The 16,290-nt window shown below is 41.6% G+C and overlaps 1 protein-coding gene across 3 annotated transcripts; it reads left to right on the top strand.

The window, feature by feature from the left end:
- The first annotated feature begins 568 nt into the window (after positions 1–568).
- On the top strand, positions 569–11,166 carry LOC138964950 (ras-like GTP-binding protein rhoA). 3 transcript variants are annotated; one of them, XM_070337032.1, is made up of 4 exons: positions 569–2,677; positions 4,333–4,546; positions 5,751–5,949; positions 9,117–11,166. In XM_070337032.1, the coding sequence occupies exons 3-4, from the start codon at positions 5,788–5,790 to the stop codon at positions 9,570–9,572; spliced, it is 618 nt and encodes a 205-aa protein (XP_070193133.1). In that variant the 5' UTR covers positions 569–2,677; positions 4,333–4,546; positions 5,751–5,787; the 3' UTR covers positions 9,573–11,166. The 3 variants fall into 3 exon arrangements, with proteins under 3 accessions (XP_070193133.1, XP_070193131.1, XP_070193130.1); XM_070337030.1 differs by lacking the exon at positions 4,333–4,546 and having other exon boundaries at positions 571–2,677; XM_070337029.1 differs by lacking the exon at positions 4,333–4,546 and having other exon boundaries at positions 1,303–2,677; positions 5,729–5,949.
- Positions 11,167–16,290: the final 5,124 nt, after the last annotated feature.

The raw sequence follows: 16,290 nt of genomic DNA, 5'->3' as shown, positions 1-16,290 counted from the left end.
GAGAGAGAGAGAGAGAGAGAGAGAGAGAGAGAGAGAGAGAGAGAGAGAGAGAGAGAGAGAGAGAGAGAGAGAGAGAGAGAGAGAGATGGGGGGGGAGAGAGAAAGGGAGATAGAGAGAGTGAGAGAGAGGGAAAGTATAGTCCGCCAAGGTCTGTGTCAAACGTCTGCTCTGGATCAAGCCAATCTCTGTACATACACATATTGATGAATGAGCTTGTTCACAAAATTCTTTTTTTTTAACACACAGGAACAGCTGGAAATTGCACGCTTGATAGCAAATAACAATATTCAATAGCACACCTTATAAAAGCGTTGGCGTCGGCTGCCTTAGCATAGCATGACGTCCTGTGACGTGGGATCGCGTGACATGATGCGTATCGATCTGCCTTTCCCGCCCAGTCTACACTTTAATGACTGACAGTATAAAATCACGAGTTTTTTTTATTTTTTCTATTTTATAAAAAAAAATTAAAGATCGATTCTGCCATACTCAAAACTGAGATGCCACCAATACTGAAAATCAAGGTGTCTGCATGAAAAATTGCCGAAAAAAACCAAGGAATGTGAATACGTCTGTATATCTTCAACAGGCTGCTGTCACCTCCGCTACAACTACAAGCACATGTAAACTAAGAATATACATCATACACCCCAGAGACCTAAGTCTGGTCACAATTTCCCAATTTCCACCTGCTTAATATCCAGATTAGCGACCAGAGAAATTCCCTTTCTTACCGCATAGTGACGGTTCTTCATTCTGGCGGTATTTTTAGGATCGAATATACCTTTCCGTGATAAATACCAAAGATATGGCTCAGAACCGATCAGACATATCAAGTTCAAGCACTTATACGTGAAGCCTTATCCCACCTATCCGGCAGTTTACTAAGGAGAGTAGGGATTTCGGTCAGAATTAGTTTACAATGAACATAATATTTATAGCGCAGTGATGTAACGCCTGATCACGAGTTGTCTTGTCGATACTAAATAATCCTTTTGAGAGCTAATTTTAGCAAACATTTCTGAGAACAGATGGTGTTTGTATGGCTTTAAATCGAGTCAGATACCGTATGCTGGCTTTTTATTTAGATGTTGTTTAATGTCTAAAGTCCGCATAGGCAAAATGACACCATTATTTTGCAAGTTTTTGATGAGATCAAAGAAAATATTATGTAGGTGTCAGGCGAGTGGGCCTCATCGTAATTTTCTCAACGTTTACAGTAGAACGTTGGTCAAACATGTAAAATGTACTAAGATATGAAACTTGATATCCATGAGATGCAAAAGAAACAGTTCATTTCCTTGTAGATTATATTGACAACATTTTTTGTTTTGTTTTGCTTATGGTATTACCAAAAAGAACCACCAGGATACAATACTATACCACAAAGGATACAGCTGATCACGGGTTGCTCAGGATATTCATTGATAAGAATTATTTTTGGGGTGATAAAACACGACGCCATTTGTCGCATCTCGTCTCGGCGGAAAGGAAGTTGGATGATGATGCAACATCCGTTTTGCTTGTCCCGTAAACCTATACAAATGCGACTTAGAACTTAAATGGATCGAAGTGGGATTTATCAAACGGCTTTGCCCCGATACGTTAACCGTTAAGGTGATCTGCTGAACCAGGTCATAACTAAATTTAAGCAAAGACTTAAATTGTAGTATTTACAGTATATTTGAGTTAATATGTGACCGAAATTGGAACCGAGGACTGTTTATCCAGAAGAAGGCGAGTGTGTACAACGATTTACATACACAAGACATTGCAGAAGCTTTAACAATTTGAAATATGAATTCTTCTTGATAATATCCCTAGATCTGTTGTATTTTTTGTTGTCACCACAATGGCACGTAAAAGACCTTGGTCATTCTGCCATAAGTGCAGGAGGCTGAATACACTTAAACACGCAGACACCTGGGTAGTGCGACTCCGTTGCTGCTAGCTTGCCACTGGGAGGAAGCGACCCGAATTTCCCAGCGATGGGACAATAAAGTAATGAAATGACAATGAAAAATAAAAATAAATCCGTTCATAAAAATAAGGTTGAGGTGGTATCAAAGTGATACAGTCATTGTATTCTTTATTATTTTCCTCAATCCAAACACATACAAATGTTTTGAAAATGTGCTCCAAAATAAATAAACCCGGTTTTATGCAAGTTAGGTTCACTATTTGCTTGGTTTGCCAGCCCAGGACTTATTACACATACTGTGAAGACTGATCCAATGTGTTCAGTTTCAATACTGACAGCTTGACTGTATGTTTTGATATCGGTTTAGTTGACTTGTCGGGTATTTACTTTCCTGCTATTAATCAGCTTACAAAAGCTGGGCAAACGAAAGTTGGCGACATTCATAGCACATTGTTTGATTCTATTCATGAAAACGTCGGAAGTTGCCCAACAACCGGTCTACTCATAGCACAGACGCAATGATACTCACAACAGTCCTGTACATTAAACATTTCGTGTTCTTTTCTTTAGTTTATGTTTTACCCTGAATGAAGTTGGACATGTTTTAGCTAAGAGTCGATTCTGAAATCAGCGACTCCATGTGCTAGGTTTTTTGGTATCAAGGAAGAATTTTGCGACAGCAATGGCAGATTGTTCGGAAAGCTGTGAGTTTGATAATCAAACCAAGACAGTTTTCTCGGAAACCTACTGCAAGTGTGAGTAGTGTCTTTCAATAGCTGTGCCTGTGGGGAACGAGAGGAGTGAAAAGAGAGCACCTCATTTCCACTAGATTTTGGTATAACAGTTTCTTCTTCTTCTTCTTCTGCGTTCGTGGGCTGAAACTCCCACGTACACTCGTGTTTTTGCACGAGTGGAATTTTACGTGTATGACCGTTTTTACCCCGCCATTTAGGCAGCCATACGCCGCTTTCGGAGGAAGCATGCTGGGTATTTTCGTGTTTTTAAAACCCACCGAACTCTGACATGGATTACAGGATCTTTTCCGTGCGCACTTGGTCTTGTGCTTGCGTGTACACACGAAGGGGGATAAGCCACTAGCAGGTCTGCTCATACATTGACCTGGGAGATCGGAAAAATCTCCGAAAAAAGTGCCGCTGGGAGCTAAATATTTTTTTCATTATTTTTGTATTAACCTTTTTCTTTGTAGACCTCAATTGCATTCAGACTGCAACAACCGTTTTTTGCCTCTGTGTTCATTTTTTTAAAATGCGTAAAGAAACTGTCCTATGCTTTAAAAAAAAAATCCAATCTTGACTTTCAACTGTACATAACCATGCATCGCCATCGTAATCAAAAATTAACGAGGGAAAACAAATTAAAACACCGATGAACAGTATTGTCTTTTCTAAACTTCTTGACAGACATTTCCCCAATAAATAAGGAACAAGTCACTAAACTTAGTTATTTACGGTCTACTGAATAATGTTCTTCCTTTTAAACTTTACCAGTAACCCAAATTTTCCCTATAACCAATCTATGTTTGTCCAACAGTTTTACCGATATAAAATTATTAAACACAGTAATTGTTGTACTTATGGTGAGAACGAAATTGGTGGTTTTTTTGGTTTTTTTGTGTGCCCCAAAATTATGTTCATTTGGAAATGCGTTGAGGATAAAGTGATTTGTAAATACAATATGATTATTACAAATTACCTTAAAGGAAGTTTTTTGGGCGTGTTTGAAAATTCACAAAGTTTTAAGGCAATAATAAGTTATGTGAATTATTTGATAGTGATAGCCAAAATGTGTGTTGGTATTTATAGATATGGTTCCCCTCTGGATATTGTATGCATTTCTGAGAGGGAATTGTTATATAGAAAAGTTGTTTAAATACATTTAGAAATAGTATTGTTAACGATATAGGTACATTTAAAGTAGAAACATTAATATAAAAAGCAGAAAAAAAGAAAAGAAAAATAAAGATCAATGAAGAGGGATACTCCCCGCCAAAAAAAAAAGAAAAAAAAAGAAAAAAGTTCAACATAATCATTTATTCTTCTTCTAACATTCAGGCCAACAAAGTCATTTGTCATAGGCAGTCATTCGATTCCAAGACAATCATCACAGGTTTGAACCGACCCTTTCGTTTAACCATACAAAAAACAACAGCAATAACGCTGTTAGTACTTCAGCGCGCTCAACGTTCGCCTTTTTGAACTCTCGATGAGATTTGTTTCTCTGGTGGCAAGCTTACCGTTCACAAACGCATGCGTACTAGTTAGGATTCCCCCAATTTTCACGACCTTGACCGAATACTCTCGAAGTCACCACTCCGGCGTTCATGCATAGTGAACAGTTGGAAAGTTAAACTTCGGGAGTTCCCACTTCCGAAAGAGGCCTCTACTTCCAGTGTTGCTGACTTCCTCCTCATGCATACGGGCCCTGGCGTTGTCTATCTTCAAAAGCAAACTGCCACTGCAGCAACCACCACTACAAACAACGCCAGCAAACTGAGAGTAGACTTCACGCACCACAGACTCTAAAGTCTAGTCATACTTGCATTATCTCATCGGTACTGTTCCTCGCGTTAGATCCGGCGTCAGCGATGAGTAATATAATACGAGGTATGTAACCATATTTGAGAACAGATAAATTGCGTGGCTTTGAGTCGATCCGTGTGCTGGCTTTTTATTTAGAAAAGTCTGTTGGCTTAATTTAAACCGCGCAGGACAAAATGACATCATTTGCAGGTTCTTGATCGAAAGGAAAGTTCAAACAGGAAATTGATGGCTAAAGACGAATGGGTCTAATTGTTCTTTTCTCGACATTTTTAAAAGAACTTTTGTGAAACATGGATGATATATGACGTACAAAGCTGAAAATGTAAATTTAATGTCCTTGAGAAAAAAAGAAACAAAATTGCCATGTCGATTCTGTTGGAAAAACGTCCTTGTTTGTTTGTTTGTTTGATTGTTTGATGCTGTTGTTGTTGTTTAAAGAATGTTTAAGCTCTAGTCCATGTTACAGGTCAAGAGAAGTATTCAAACTGTTCACGAAACAACGCAATTTGCCATCATGCAAAATTATATTTTGCGTACAGATCACTTGAGTATATTTAGCCCAATTTATCCACACGACCGTACTTCGCGTCACCGGGATGACCAAGTTTGAGTATGCTCACATGCGCTCGCTCCTAGTCGTTTCCGGTATAATGGTTACACACCTCAATTTTTTTGGCCAACATTCGGGTTCTGTACTTTATCAATTTTATAACTGTCAAAACTTCTGTCCAGAGACAGTATTGGGAAAAAAAGTCAACTGGTGACTCGATACGAAATAAGTTCTTTGAAAATCTCTCTCCGAGAACAGCAGCCAGGCTAGTCTCAAACGAAAGGATGTTTGGAGTGTAGGTTAAAAACGTGGGGTATCTGTGATCTTGAACTGATGGTTTTGGCGAGAAGGGTGGTACCTTGAAATAACGAGGGTACTGTCATCGGGTTGAAGTCTTCTTCTGCGTCCATGGGCTGAAACTCCCATGTATATTCGTGTTTTTTGCACGATTGGGTTTTTACGTGTATGCCCCGTTTTAACCATGCCATTTAGGCAGCCATACGCCGCTTTCGGGTAAAGCATTCTGGTGTTTCTATTACCTAACGAACTCTGACATGGATTTCAGTGCGCGTGTGTTTGCATGTACCTTTTTCTTTCTTTTATTTTGTTCTTTTTTTATTGGATGGGGAAGGGGGGGGGGGGGGCGTTTGCGTTTACACACAAAGTCACATTTTGCTGTTTTTCGTTTTTTCTAGAAATATGCCTTCTGAATTACAGCCAGACAATTAAGAAATCCTGAGGCCAGCATACTGGTATGGAATCCATTCGCAAGAGGCTGCTGGTCTGTGGAGACAATGAGTGTGGCAAGACTGCCCTGCGACGGGTCTTCGTCAAAGGCGAGCCTGCTGATAATGGCTTCGTTCCGATATGCGGCCTTCCCACCCAGGTCATCGAAACTGATTTCAATGAAACGCAGGTAATAGACAAATTCCGAAAATAACTGTCGGTTTGTATGGGTTGTGAAAGAACGAATGCCCTTGCTTTTTACTCGGACAAACATTGGAAGGGCCAATCACTAGCGAGGGGTGTGTCGGAAACACGTGGACAGGAGCCCGTGTTGAGTTATATGTCAGAGTTTGTTTGTTTGTTCGTTCATGGGCTGAAACTCCCACGGCTTTTACGTGTATGACCGTTTTTACCCCGCCATTTAGGCAGCCATACACCGCTTTCGGAGGAAGCATGCTGGGTATTTTCGTGTTTCTATAACCCACCGAACTCTGACATGGATTACAGGATCTTTTTCGTGCGCACTTGGTCTTGTGCTTGCGTGTACACACGGGGGGTGCTCGGACACCGAGGAGAGTCTGCACACAAAGTTGACTCTGAGAAATAAATCTCTCGAACGTGGGGACGAACTCACGCTGACAGGGGCCAACTGGATACAAATCCAGCTCGCTACCGACTGAGCTACATCCCCGCCCCTATATGTCAGAGGAAAAGCAAGGGCATTCACTCTTTCACAACCCATACAAACCCGACGGAGTTATTTTCTTCTTCTTCTTCTTTCGCGTTCGACGGTTGTGTCACTGGAGTTATTTCCGAAAATCGTCTATCAAGACTTCAGTCTTTTGGTGTAGTCTACCTCGACCACATGTACCCACAGTGGGTGTTCCCGCAGTAGGCGTTGCTTCAGGGGCGGATCACATCATTTTTAAGGAGGGGTTTCCAAATGTATTGTTGGGACAATTCGACGACGCGAAGCGTTTATTTGAGGGCGCGAAGCGTTCGAACCTTCTAGGGGGGTCCGGGGACATGCCCCCCCCTTCTGGATAATGTTGATACAAACAAAGAAAATATAGCAATCTGAGCCAAGAAACTTCCTCTTATACACCTTCCAAAAAGTACATAAATGACCGATCTGGTGCAACCTGAGCCAACAAATTAATGACCCAAATACTTTCTGAAACCGTCACTTAGAAGGCAAAGGCCGGCTCCTAGGGGGGTCCGGGGGCAAGCCCCCCCAAAAAATTTGTTGATAAAAATCAAGTAAAATGGAGCAATCTGGTGCAATCTGAGCTATCAGTTTTTCTTTTTTTTCACATTTTCTCTTCTTTTTTTCTCTCTCTTTCTTTTTTAAGGTTAGGGGGGTGGGCGGTGTCCAGAAATCCCGGACCCCCCCACCTGGATCCGTCCCTGTGCTTAGTGTGGTATATACATTTTAAATGACTTTAAAAAATATACAAGTTTGGGTCATGTTCTGTAAGTCAGATATGGCAGGATGTGGCAAAAATCGATCGCATCCCTGGTTAAAAAGGGGTGGTATTCTAAACAAGAATTAGTTGTTTTCCCTTTTTTTTCTCTATTGTTTTTGTCATTTAGTGGAATATGCGAATAAAGAAGTTATTTTCTATTAATACGTGCTCTGCCCTATCTAATTAAACTGACTCTTCACTCTTAGCACTACACACTTCAAACACAGAATTTGGGAGGATGCAGACTTATTATTCCCTCACAAATTACAACACAATTCTTCACATCAATACAGAAATACAAATCACCACTCTCGAACACACAGTTCACATAGTCGTATCATAATCACTCAATGCATGTGATTACATAGTATAACACTCTTGCTTAACCATATACTACCTCAATACTAGGTTATTCCACAAGAGAGGATGCTGACAGACAGACACTCACGAGTTCGTAGTTCTCACTTCATGCCGTCCTTTACACATTCTTGTGCAAACGTTATCCATGATGATTACGTTATCCGTTCTCAAGTTCCTCCCCGAGAAAACACTGTTTCGCCCTTAGCGAAACGTACCGGTTCGTCTCAACGCCCAGTGTTGTCTGTTGATGGGGACGCCACCGTCCATCCACCTTCGCCGATGTCACTTCTTGTCCTGACATCGTCACGAGCTCTCTCCAGTGTGGGTTCCAACCCCCGGACACCGTCATGGAAACTCCTAAAGAATTAACCCAAGTCTTAATATAACATTCTCTTAAACCATCTCTTCTTTCTAAACAGTAGTGTATCATCTCTCTCGTTCATTCTACATTCACATTCCATACTAAACATTACACACGTACTTCTGACATCATTTCATGTATGTCATTCCGTCCACAGTCAATATCCAAGCTATACTTAACCCATGGATCACTTAATCCATTAATGACACTACCATACGTAGCATCAACATCTTAACATAACATAAATGCGTAACAATAATATGCTTATTTATGTTCAAGAAATTACCCAACAAAACCGTAATACAATCCCAACGAGAATCCTCTTTAAAAAACTTCACACTAGAATTTAGTGCACTTTGCATACACTAACATTTACATTCCAGCTATGTAGTCAAGCTTCAATAACATACAACATAATAAATCATTTGCTTGTTCCCAGAACAAACCGACACGCGACAAACCAACCTCCTCGGTTTAGAGTTTAAAAACGCTGTGAAGCTCTTAGTTCAAAACCAGCTATATTGCTCAAACTCGTAAACACAACTCTGCCAAAGCTAGGGCCATTTCCTCGTGATTCACACGAAACCCGTGATATCGCTTCTAACCTGTCTACGCATCACAATCCATTCTTTAGGGAGGTTAAAATCACGACGTCTTTACAAAACCCAACTTATCTCGAAATATCCTACTCGCATCTTTGTGACAGTTTTTTCCTTTTTGTAGAAATGTAGTTACCTGCGACTGAAATGACTTCACATTCCCGAAACATCTGAAGATCATAGAAGAGTGTTTGGGTCAAACGCTGTAACGGGGCGGAGAATTAGAATCAAGAACAACAATAACAATAACCAACAACAACAAAATCAAAAAACAAGAAAGGTAGGTTGTTGGAACGTTTGTTTTTGACAAATCAATACATTCGCAGATATTTCGACCCAACGGTCTTTTAAGTGAACAGACAAACAAATATTCACACAAAACTTATCTTGATAGTTCTGTCAGTTTACGTCCACTCGTCAGGAAGCCAAGCGAATGAATCAAAAATGACAACAAAACAAAAGAAGGACAGAAAAGAAAGCAAAGAAATGACTGTTAAGAAAGAAAACAACGTCACACACACACAAAACAACATTTCACATCAGTTCACAATTGTTACTGTTTCCCTGCAAGGTGGATGTCGTTCTTGTGGAGACGGACGGACCACAAGTAGTCAGCAAACTCGCGCAACGTGCATACGAAGACAGTGACGTCATCGTCATCTGTTTTGCCATCGACGACCCCGACAGCCTTGAGAATGTCGAATTCATATGGTACCACATAGTGTGTCGCTTCCGCCGCTCCGGCGTTCCCATAATCCTTGTGGGCAACAAGAAGGACCTTCGGAACGACCCAGCCACACTCCGCAAACTGGAACAAATGAGAGAATCTCCCGTTTCTTGTGAAGAGGGAAGAGCCATGGCTGAGAAGATCGGAGCTGCTGCCTATCTGGAGTGTTCGGCCAGGACCAATGATGGGGTTCGAGAAGTGTTGGAGGCTGCCATCAGGAGCACGCTCAGGAAACCTCCAGGACAGTTTGGGCTCTTGTGTGTATTCGTTTTCAGAGTTTTGCAATTTTTTTTCCGCTGAGTTTTGCGACTGCTTTACAGAGTTTTGTGACGAGCTCGCTTTTAAAGTTTCTTTTCGCAGGCCGTCTTGATATATGTGCTAGACTGATACAACGAAATGGGTTTGCCCCGGCTTAACCGTGTCACGAACACTTTGATGAGATCATTTTCTGTTGGGACATTTCATTTACGTAGTAGCATTACATTTGATCACGTTCTAGTACAACCTGTTAAATACACGCGCATATTTGCGAATGTTGCCATCATTTAATCTCCTCGTTTTATTTTTTTCTCTCTATTAAAAAGCTTTTTGTTGTTGTTGTTGTTGTTGTTGGTCACTTGAAAGAGACATGTTCCTCTTTGTGATTCAGGGTTGGTGCAACAGTGTATGTTTTGACTGGTTGTGTACATCTTGATTACCGTGCGTTTAATTTACCTTAGTGGGATCTGCGTCCTCACCTTGCTTCGTAGTATTGAGTTCAATACCACCCCCCGCGGGTTTGGGGGAAGAATTTACCCGATGCTCCCCAGCATGTCGTAAGAGGCGACTAACGGATTCTGTTGCTCTTTTTACCCTTGTTAAGTGTTTCTTGTATAGAATATAGTCGATTTTTGTGAAGATTTTAGTCAAGCAGTATGTAAGAAATGTCAAGTCCTTTGTACTGGAAACTTGCATTCTCCCAGTAAGGTAATACATTGTACTACGTTGCAAGCCCCTGGAGCAAATTTTTGATTAGTGCTTTTGTGAACAAGAAACAATTGACAAGTGGCTCTATCCCATCTCTCCCCTTTCCCCGTCGCGATATAACCTTCGTGGTTGAAAACGACGTTAAACACCAAATAAAGAAAGAAAGAAAGAAAGTTCAATACCAAGGCTCCCCAAAGGGTGCGTCCCTGCGTCATATACGCACTAGAAGCCGAAAAGACGTACTAGAAATTCTGGGATGGGGTCCCGGGACGCACCAGATTTGAAAAGAGCGGGTCCCGGGACGCGCTTAATTTAAGTAATTATGGTTTCCGTTGGTACTGATGCAATCATCTGCCAGTTTCCATACGGAATGGACAAAAATTTACACTTGGCTGATTTTCAAAGACAAGAAAAAAAAACCTCTGCCAGATCTGTACTGACGCGAATTTACGGACTAAATCTAACGAATCTGCCAAATAAGGCTTTTGAAAAGCGCTCACAGAACTTCGGAAAGTTCACCTGTTTTGGGACTCTCTGGGATTTCGCTGAGGGATTCCTTGTGCCCCGTAAAATGTATAATTGGGGGTTCCGGGAACCTCTAAGAAGAGCATCCGTGAATACTGTGACATTTTAAATCCAAATTCCCATTAAGTTTGCCACGTCAGTGCTTCATATTGTGTGCGCCTTCTTAGGGGTAAGGTGGGTCATGATTGTTGGCGTTGAACATCTACAGTAACATTTGCAGGACGTACTATTCTTTTAAGGTTATACATGTGTATACCAGAGAAACCCTTATTGTGTATGTGTGTGTGTGTGTGTGTGCGTGTGTGTGCGTGCGTGCGTGCGTGTGCGTGTAAAATACAGTGTGTGTGTGTATGTGTGTGTTTAAAATACAGTGTGTGGAAATACAGGACATTTCAGAATATTATTTGTGTGTGTGTGTGTGTGTGTGCATGCGTGCGAGCGTGTGTGTGTAAAATACAGTGTGTGTGTGTGTTTGTGTGTGTGTGGGTATGTTTAGAATACAGTGTGTGAAAATACAGGACATTTCAGAATATTATAAGTGTGTGTGTGTGTGTGTGTGTGTGTGTGTGTGTGTGTGTGTGGTTTTTCCTTTAACATATAGAAATACAGGACATTTCAGAATATTAAATATAGTGTTCTTTTATGATAAAAGGTTGCAGAAAGTGGGTGGCACAGTTTTCCGTGCCCATGTCTGCCTTCAAACTGTAATAAATAACAACTAACACACACCAGGCATGGGAATTGTCCGCAAAATCGCGGATTTCCGCGAAAAGGAAATTACATTTCAGCGAAAAAATAAAATTGTCCGCGGCAAAAAAAAAGGTAAATTGAATTATATATATATACTATTGTCTCTCTATCCATTATTTGCTTACACGAGCACTATCAAAATATTGGTCTAAAATGCTAAAATTCGTTTTCACCCCTGCCCCTGTACCCCGCCGGGGCCTAGGCGGCCCCTGGACCTCGGCCTATTTTCAGAGTTTTTTCTATTTTGGAATTCCCATGCCTGACACACACACACACACACACACACACACACACACACACACACACATACACACACACACACACACACACACACACACACACACACACACATATGCAGAGGCATATCGATGATTTCAAGCACCATACTTGTAGAAAACAAAATAATTCTGTATTCAATTGTTTTTCATTGTTACATTTGCACAAGAGAAGGATAAGAAGAAGATATCATTAGCTCGACAAAACGCCAGAGAAATGCAACAAAGGAATGTTCTTTTGTTTTAGTTCAACTAAATACAACCTGATAGAAACATTCTTGGCAAATAACATTTTTGCAAAGCGCTTCTAAAAAACAAAAACAAAAATGACTGGACACATGTTTCAATCTTGTTATGCCAGTATGTTTTGCATTGCTCTATATGAACAGCGTTTCAGTTCAGGCGATTTAAGCTAAATACAATATCAGGCTATCAGATTGAATAAATACGAACAACAATGATTGTCATCATTTTCACGCGTTGTCATTCACAAGCATCGGGGAAATAAATGTCATGTTCCCCGGGGAATAAATGCCCAGTTACCATAGTTACAGAAAGCAGGTTACATGGATATTCAAAACCAAACCCAATAGAAACGCTCGGGGGTTCATCGGCTCACAGGTAAGAGGGAAAACAAGAGAAAAGCGACTCACTCATCTTTGCTTTCTGCTAGTCCTTGCTCTCGATTCGTTGCACGTTTAATCCACATATCTGCTAAGAGATGTCACGAACCGAGACAGTGCCGCAAACAAGCAACTCTTCGAAACAGCGGGGCAATCCCATCGCAAGCAAATGCAAAAGGTAGGTCATTCTTTGCAATGAATTGAAACGCCGCTGTCGGCCCAAAGTCGAAGACGCGTACTGCTGGATTCACACACCATTCAGTTAGTCGGAACCTACAGAACTTTTCTTCCTCAAACCTGACATATTTGTCTCAACATGTCATCAAATTAATACACAGATCTCCTTGACTCGTAGTGGGGCCCCTAGTTGAAACGATTGTTCAAATTTGTATACCAACATATCATTTGGTGTGCTGTTAGAAGACACCCAAAGAATGTAAATTCCAGGGGGGGGCAAGCAATTTTTGTCCTTTGGTAAATTTTGTTGCTAGGCAACGGAGTGCCTAAACGCGAACAATGTCAAACACACAGTTTGGGCGTTTTAACACATATAAACTATAATATAAGACTGAATAAACATAATAACATCATATTATTGGGTTGTTGTTGTCTTTTTAATGCCTTTAAGTGAAAAAATAAATAAAAGGTTGAAAAATGAGCGAAAAATCATATTTTGGAACCTTTGGGTTAGGCTATATTTGTAGGTGCTCCCAAATAGAGACAAAAGAATGTAAATAATAAGCTTGAATTGACCAGGGAACACACCAAAGCTTTGGTGATATACAGATGAGCCCAGGGACCTAAATAATGTGTATATATCAATGTTTATATCAACGCGTTACTTAACAGTGTGTGTTCAGACTGAAGCAGTGAAGACATGGCAAGCGGCGTGAGTAAACACATGGACTGGAGCCTGTGCATCTTTTGCCAGAAGGACACAACAGAAAAGCTGATAAATCCCACCGAAGAAAGCTACAGCACAGCAGAGAGACATTTAAAAGGTTTTAAAGCAGTTGGAGCGTTTCAGTCATCACTGAAAATAGACAAATTCAATGATGGGTCAGGAAGAACAAGTCGTCCTACTCAGACTCCGCACTGGACATAACAGACTAAACCATCATATGGCCACAAAGCTGAAGCTAGTTCCCTCCCCCCTATGTCCGTGTGGCAAGAATCAGACAGCAGAGCACATCCTGCAGGCTTGTCCATACCACAGTGCTCTGAGGGACACCACCTGGCCAGAAGCTATACGGCCTCAAAGAGGACTTGGAGAGGACGTACAGCACGTTTCGCCCTAGAGTCCGGACTGACGATATAACAGCGAACGACAAGAAGAAGAAGTTAGCCAAACATGGAGCTAGGTGGCACAAGAACTGCCGTGCTATCTACAACCAAAGAATGTTGGACAGAGCTGAAAAGAGACGGCATAATGAAGCTGAAAAAGATGAAGGCGAGACAGGAAAGAGATCACGCAGAGAGAGTGGGCAAGTTTCTCCACAAGAGACCTGTATGTTTAACTGTGGCAAAACTGGAAATCTTTCTGGAGGTTCTACATACCAGCTTAAGTCACATATTCGTGAATCTGCTTCGAAGATTGACCCTCAAGTTGACAACAAGTTACGTCTCACGATGTTGGGACTGGCTCACATCGCCAGACGAGGGTTTTGCACTTCAGGTTAAGCCATGATAAGATACCAGATTGAGCCGGTTGAAACTAGCTGAAAGGCTGCTGCTAAGGTCAAAGCCACTGTCAGACCCAATTCACCTTAACAGAGTACCGGTAGCCCTTTTCAGAAATCAGAACAAGTCTACTCAGATGACGAAGAATCTGAAGCTGAAGACAGCCAAGACCAACTGTGGTTTGTTTGCAAGATTGTATGTTGGATGTCAGGCTAGAGGAGGAGACCTTGATGAATTCTTTCAGCACGAAAACCAGTCATTCACTCCATCAATCTCAGATTCTGGAGAATTGCGCCACGGCAACAAAAGCGATCTCCTGCACTGTTTTGAGAAAACTCATGACCCAGTACTCACTGAACCACAAGTATCAGCTGTTCTCATTGATGGTGCTGCGCTGGTGCACATTCTGAAGCCACGCCAAGCACAAACATTCCAAGAGTACAGTGATGCTGTCTTTTTAGCATATGTCCTGGTGTGCCTGTCTAACGCTGATCGCGTTGACATTGTTTGGGACTGTTATCGTGACAACAGTCTGAAGTTATCAGTGAGGAAGAAACGAGGCTCTGGCATGAGGAGAAGAGTGAACGGAGACGTTGCTCTGCCACGCAATCGGCCAGAATTCCTATGAAACAGTCAAAACAAAGAAGAGCTGTTTCATCGTGTCTGAAAATCTGAAGCTCGTCAAGGAAGACGGGAAAGTGGTCATTGCAACACAAGGTGTGGACTTTGTTAGTTCTAGTGACATTAGTGAGGACCATTAGGAGCCAGGCTGTCCCCTTGTTCACACGTAGAGGCTGACACCAGACTGATTGTAAACTGTTCTGACCTAGCCAGAATGAATCACACTGACGTCATGATCAGGAATTTAGACACTGATGTAGTGGTGCTTGCAACAGCTCACTCACTACCATTCCCTCCATGGTAAAACCTGTGGGTGGCATTTGTGCTGGATCCCACTATCGTCTTCTGCCTATTCACGACTACGCCCAGAGAAATAAGCAGCACCTCTGATGTTTCATTCTCTGACTGGCTGCGACACTGTGTCATCTTTCTTTGGTGTCAGTAAGAAGAGATGCTGGGAAGTGTGGATGTCTGATCCAGAATTCACAGCTGTTCCTTTGGGTGCTTGCATCACCGGACAAGTTCAGCCAGATTGAGCTCTTTGTCTCGTTGATGTTCAACAAGACCAGTGTTTCCGACAAGGTGAACGATGCCAGAAAACACCTGTTCACGAAGAAAGGGCGCATGCTGGAAAACACCCCACCCACTCAAGCTGCTCTTCTTGAACACACGAAAAGAGCGATCCTGCATGCACTCATCTGGAAGGAAGCTCTCATTCCGCAGCCAGAGATTCCAGATCCTGCAAGCTGGGGCTGGGAAGAAGTTGATAGAACTTATTCGCCTGTTTGGACATCACTTCCAGATGCATCTAAGATCTGCTCTGAACTAGTAAAATGCAGCTGCAAGAAAGGTTGTAGAGGTCCGTGTAGCTGTGCCACAGCGGGTGTCCCCTGCACTGCTCTTTGCTTCTGTGATGGCTAATGCCAGCGTGACTGAAAGACTGAATTCATGAACCGGTTATGTGAGTAAATCGCTATGGATATAGAAGAAACTATGTTTACAGGTTTCTTTTTCAAACTCTGGCATTATGCATGAAATGCATTTCTTTGTTAACGAATAGTAGAAATACAGCTTGTGTACAGTATTTGTAAATAGGAGGGCCTCTACAACCTTGTTGAGAATTTATCTGTAGACAATTGACCGGACAGTATATTTTACATCAGTATGTAGTGTCGTAGTGTCATCTGTCTTTGCTTTAAAATAAAGCAGAATCATGAACCCATTCCAAAAAGATAGCAAATAGCAAGAAAATATTTGTCATTTGCATAATTTTAATAGTCAATGTGCAAGCTTGCGATTGTTACTAGACGGTACCGTTCTTGAAAAGAAAATCCGATTCAATTGTATATAATTATAAAACGTCAATAGCCAGTGCAGGGGCGGATCACATCATGGGGGTTTCCAAATTTCTTAAAGGGACAATTCGACGACGCGAAGCGTTTAGTTGTGTGCGCGAAAATGGAGCAATCTGGTGCAATCTGAGCCAAGAAACTTCCCCTAATACACCTTCAAAAAGTATATTTAAGAAGACAAATTAGATTACCAATACAAGGAAAATTGACCGATCTGGTGCAACCT

The sequence above is a fragment of the Littorina saxatilis genome, linkage group LG4 (genome assembly GCF_037325665.1).
Source record: "Littorina saxatilis isolate snail1 linkage group LG4, US_GU_Lsax_2.0, whole genome shotgun sequence".
NCBI classification, from domain to species: Eukaryota; Metazoa; Mollusca; class Gastropoda; order Littorinimorpha; family Littorinidae; genus Littorina; species Littorina saxatilis.
This window is presented reverse-complemented; position numbering and strand designations above follow the sequence as displayed.

Excerpts from the sequence above, each read along its gene's own strand:
- LOC138964950 (XM_070337032.1), top strand. The coding sequence starts at position 5,788 with ATGGAATCCATTCGCAAGAGGCTGCTGGTCTGTGGAGACAATGAGTGT. Across the intron at positions 5,950-9,116 it reads CTGATTTCAATGAAACGCAG|GTGGATGTCGTTCTTGTGGA; the intron begins GTAATAGACAAA and ends TTTCCCTGCAAG.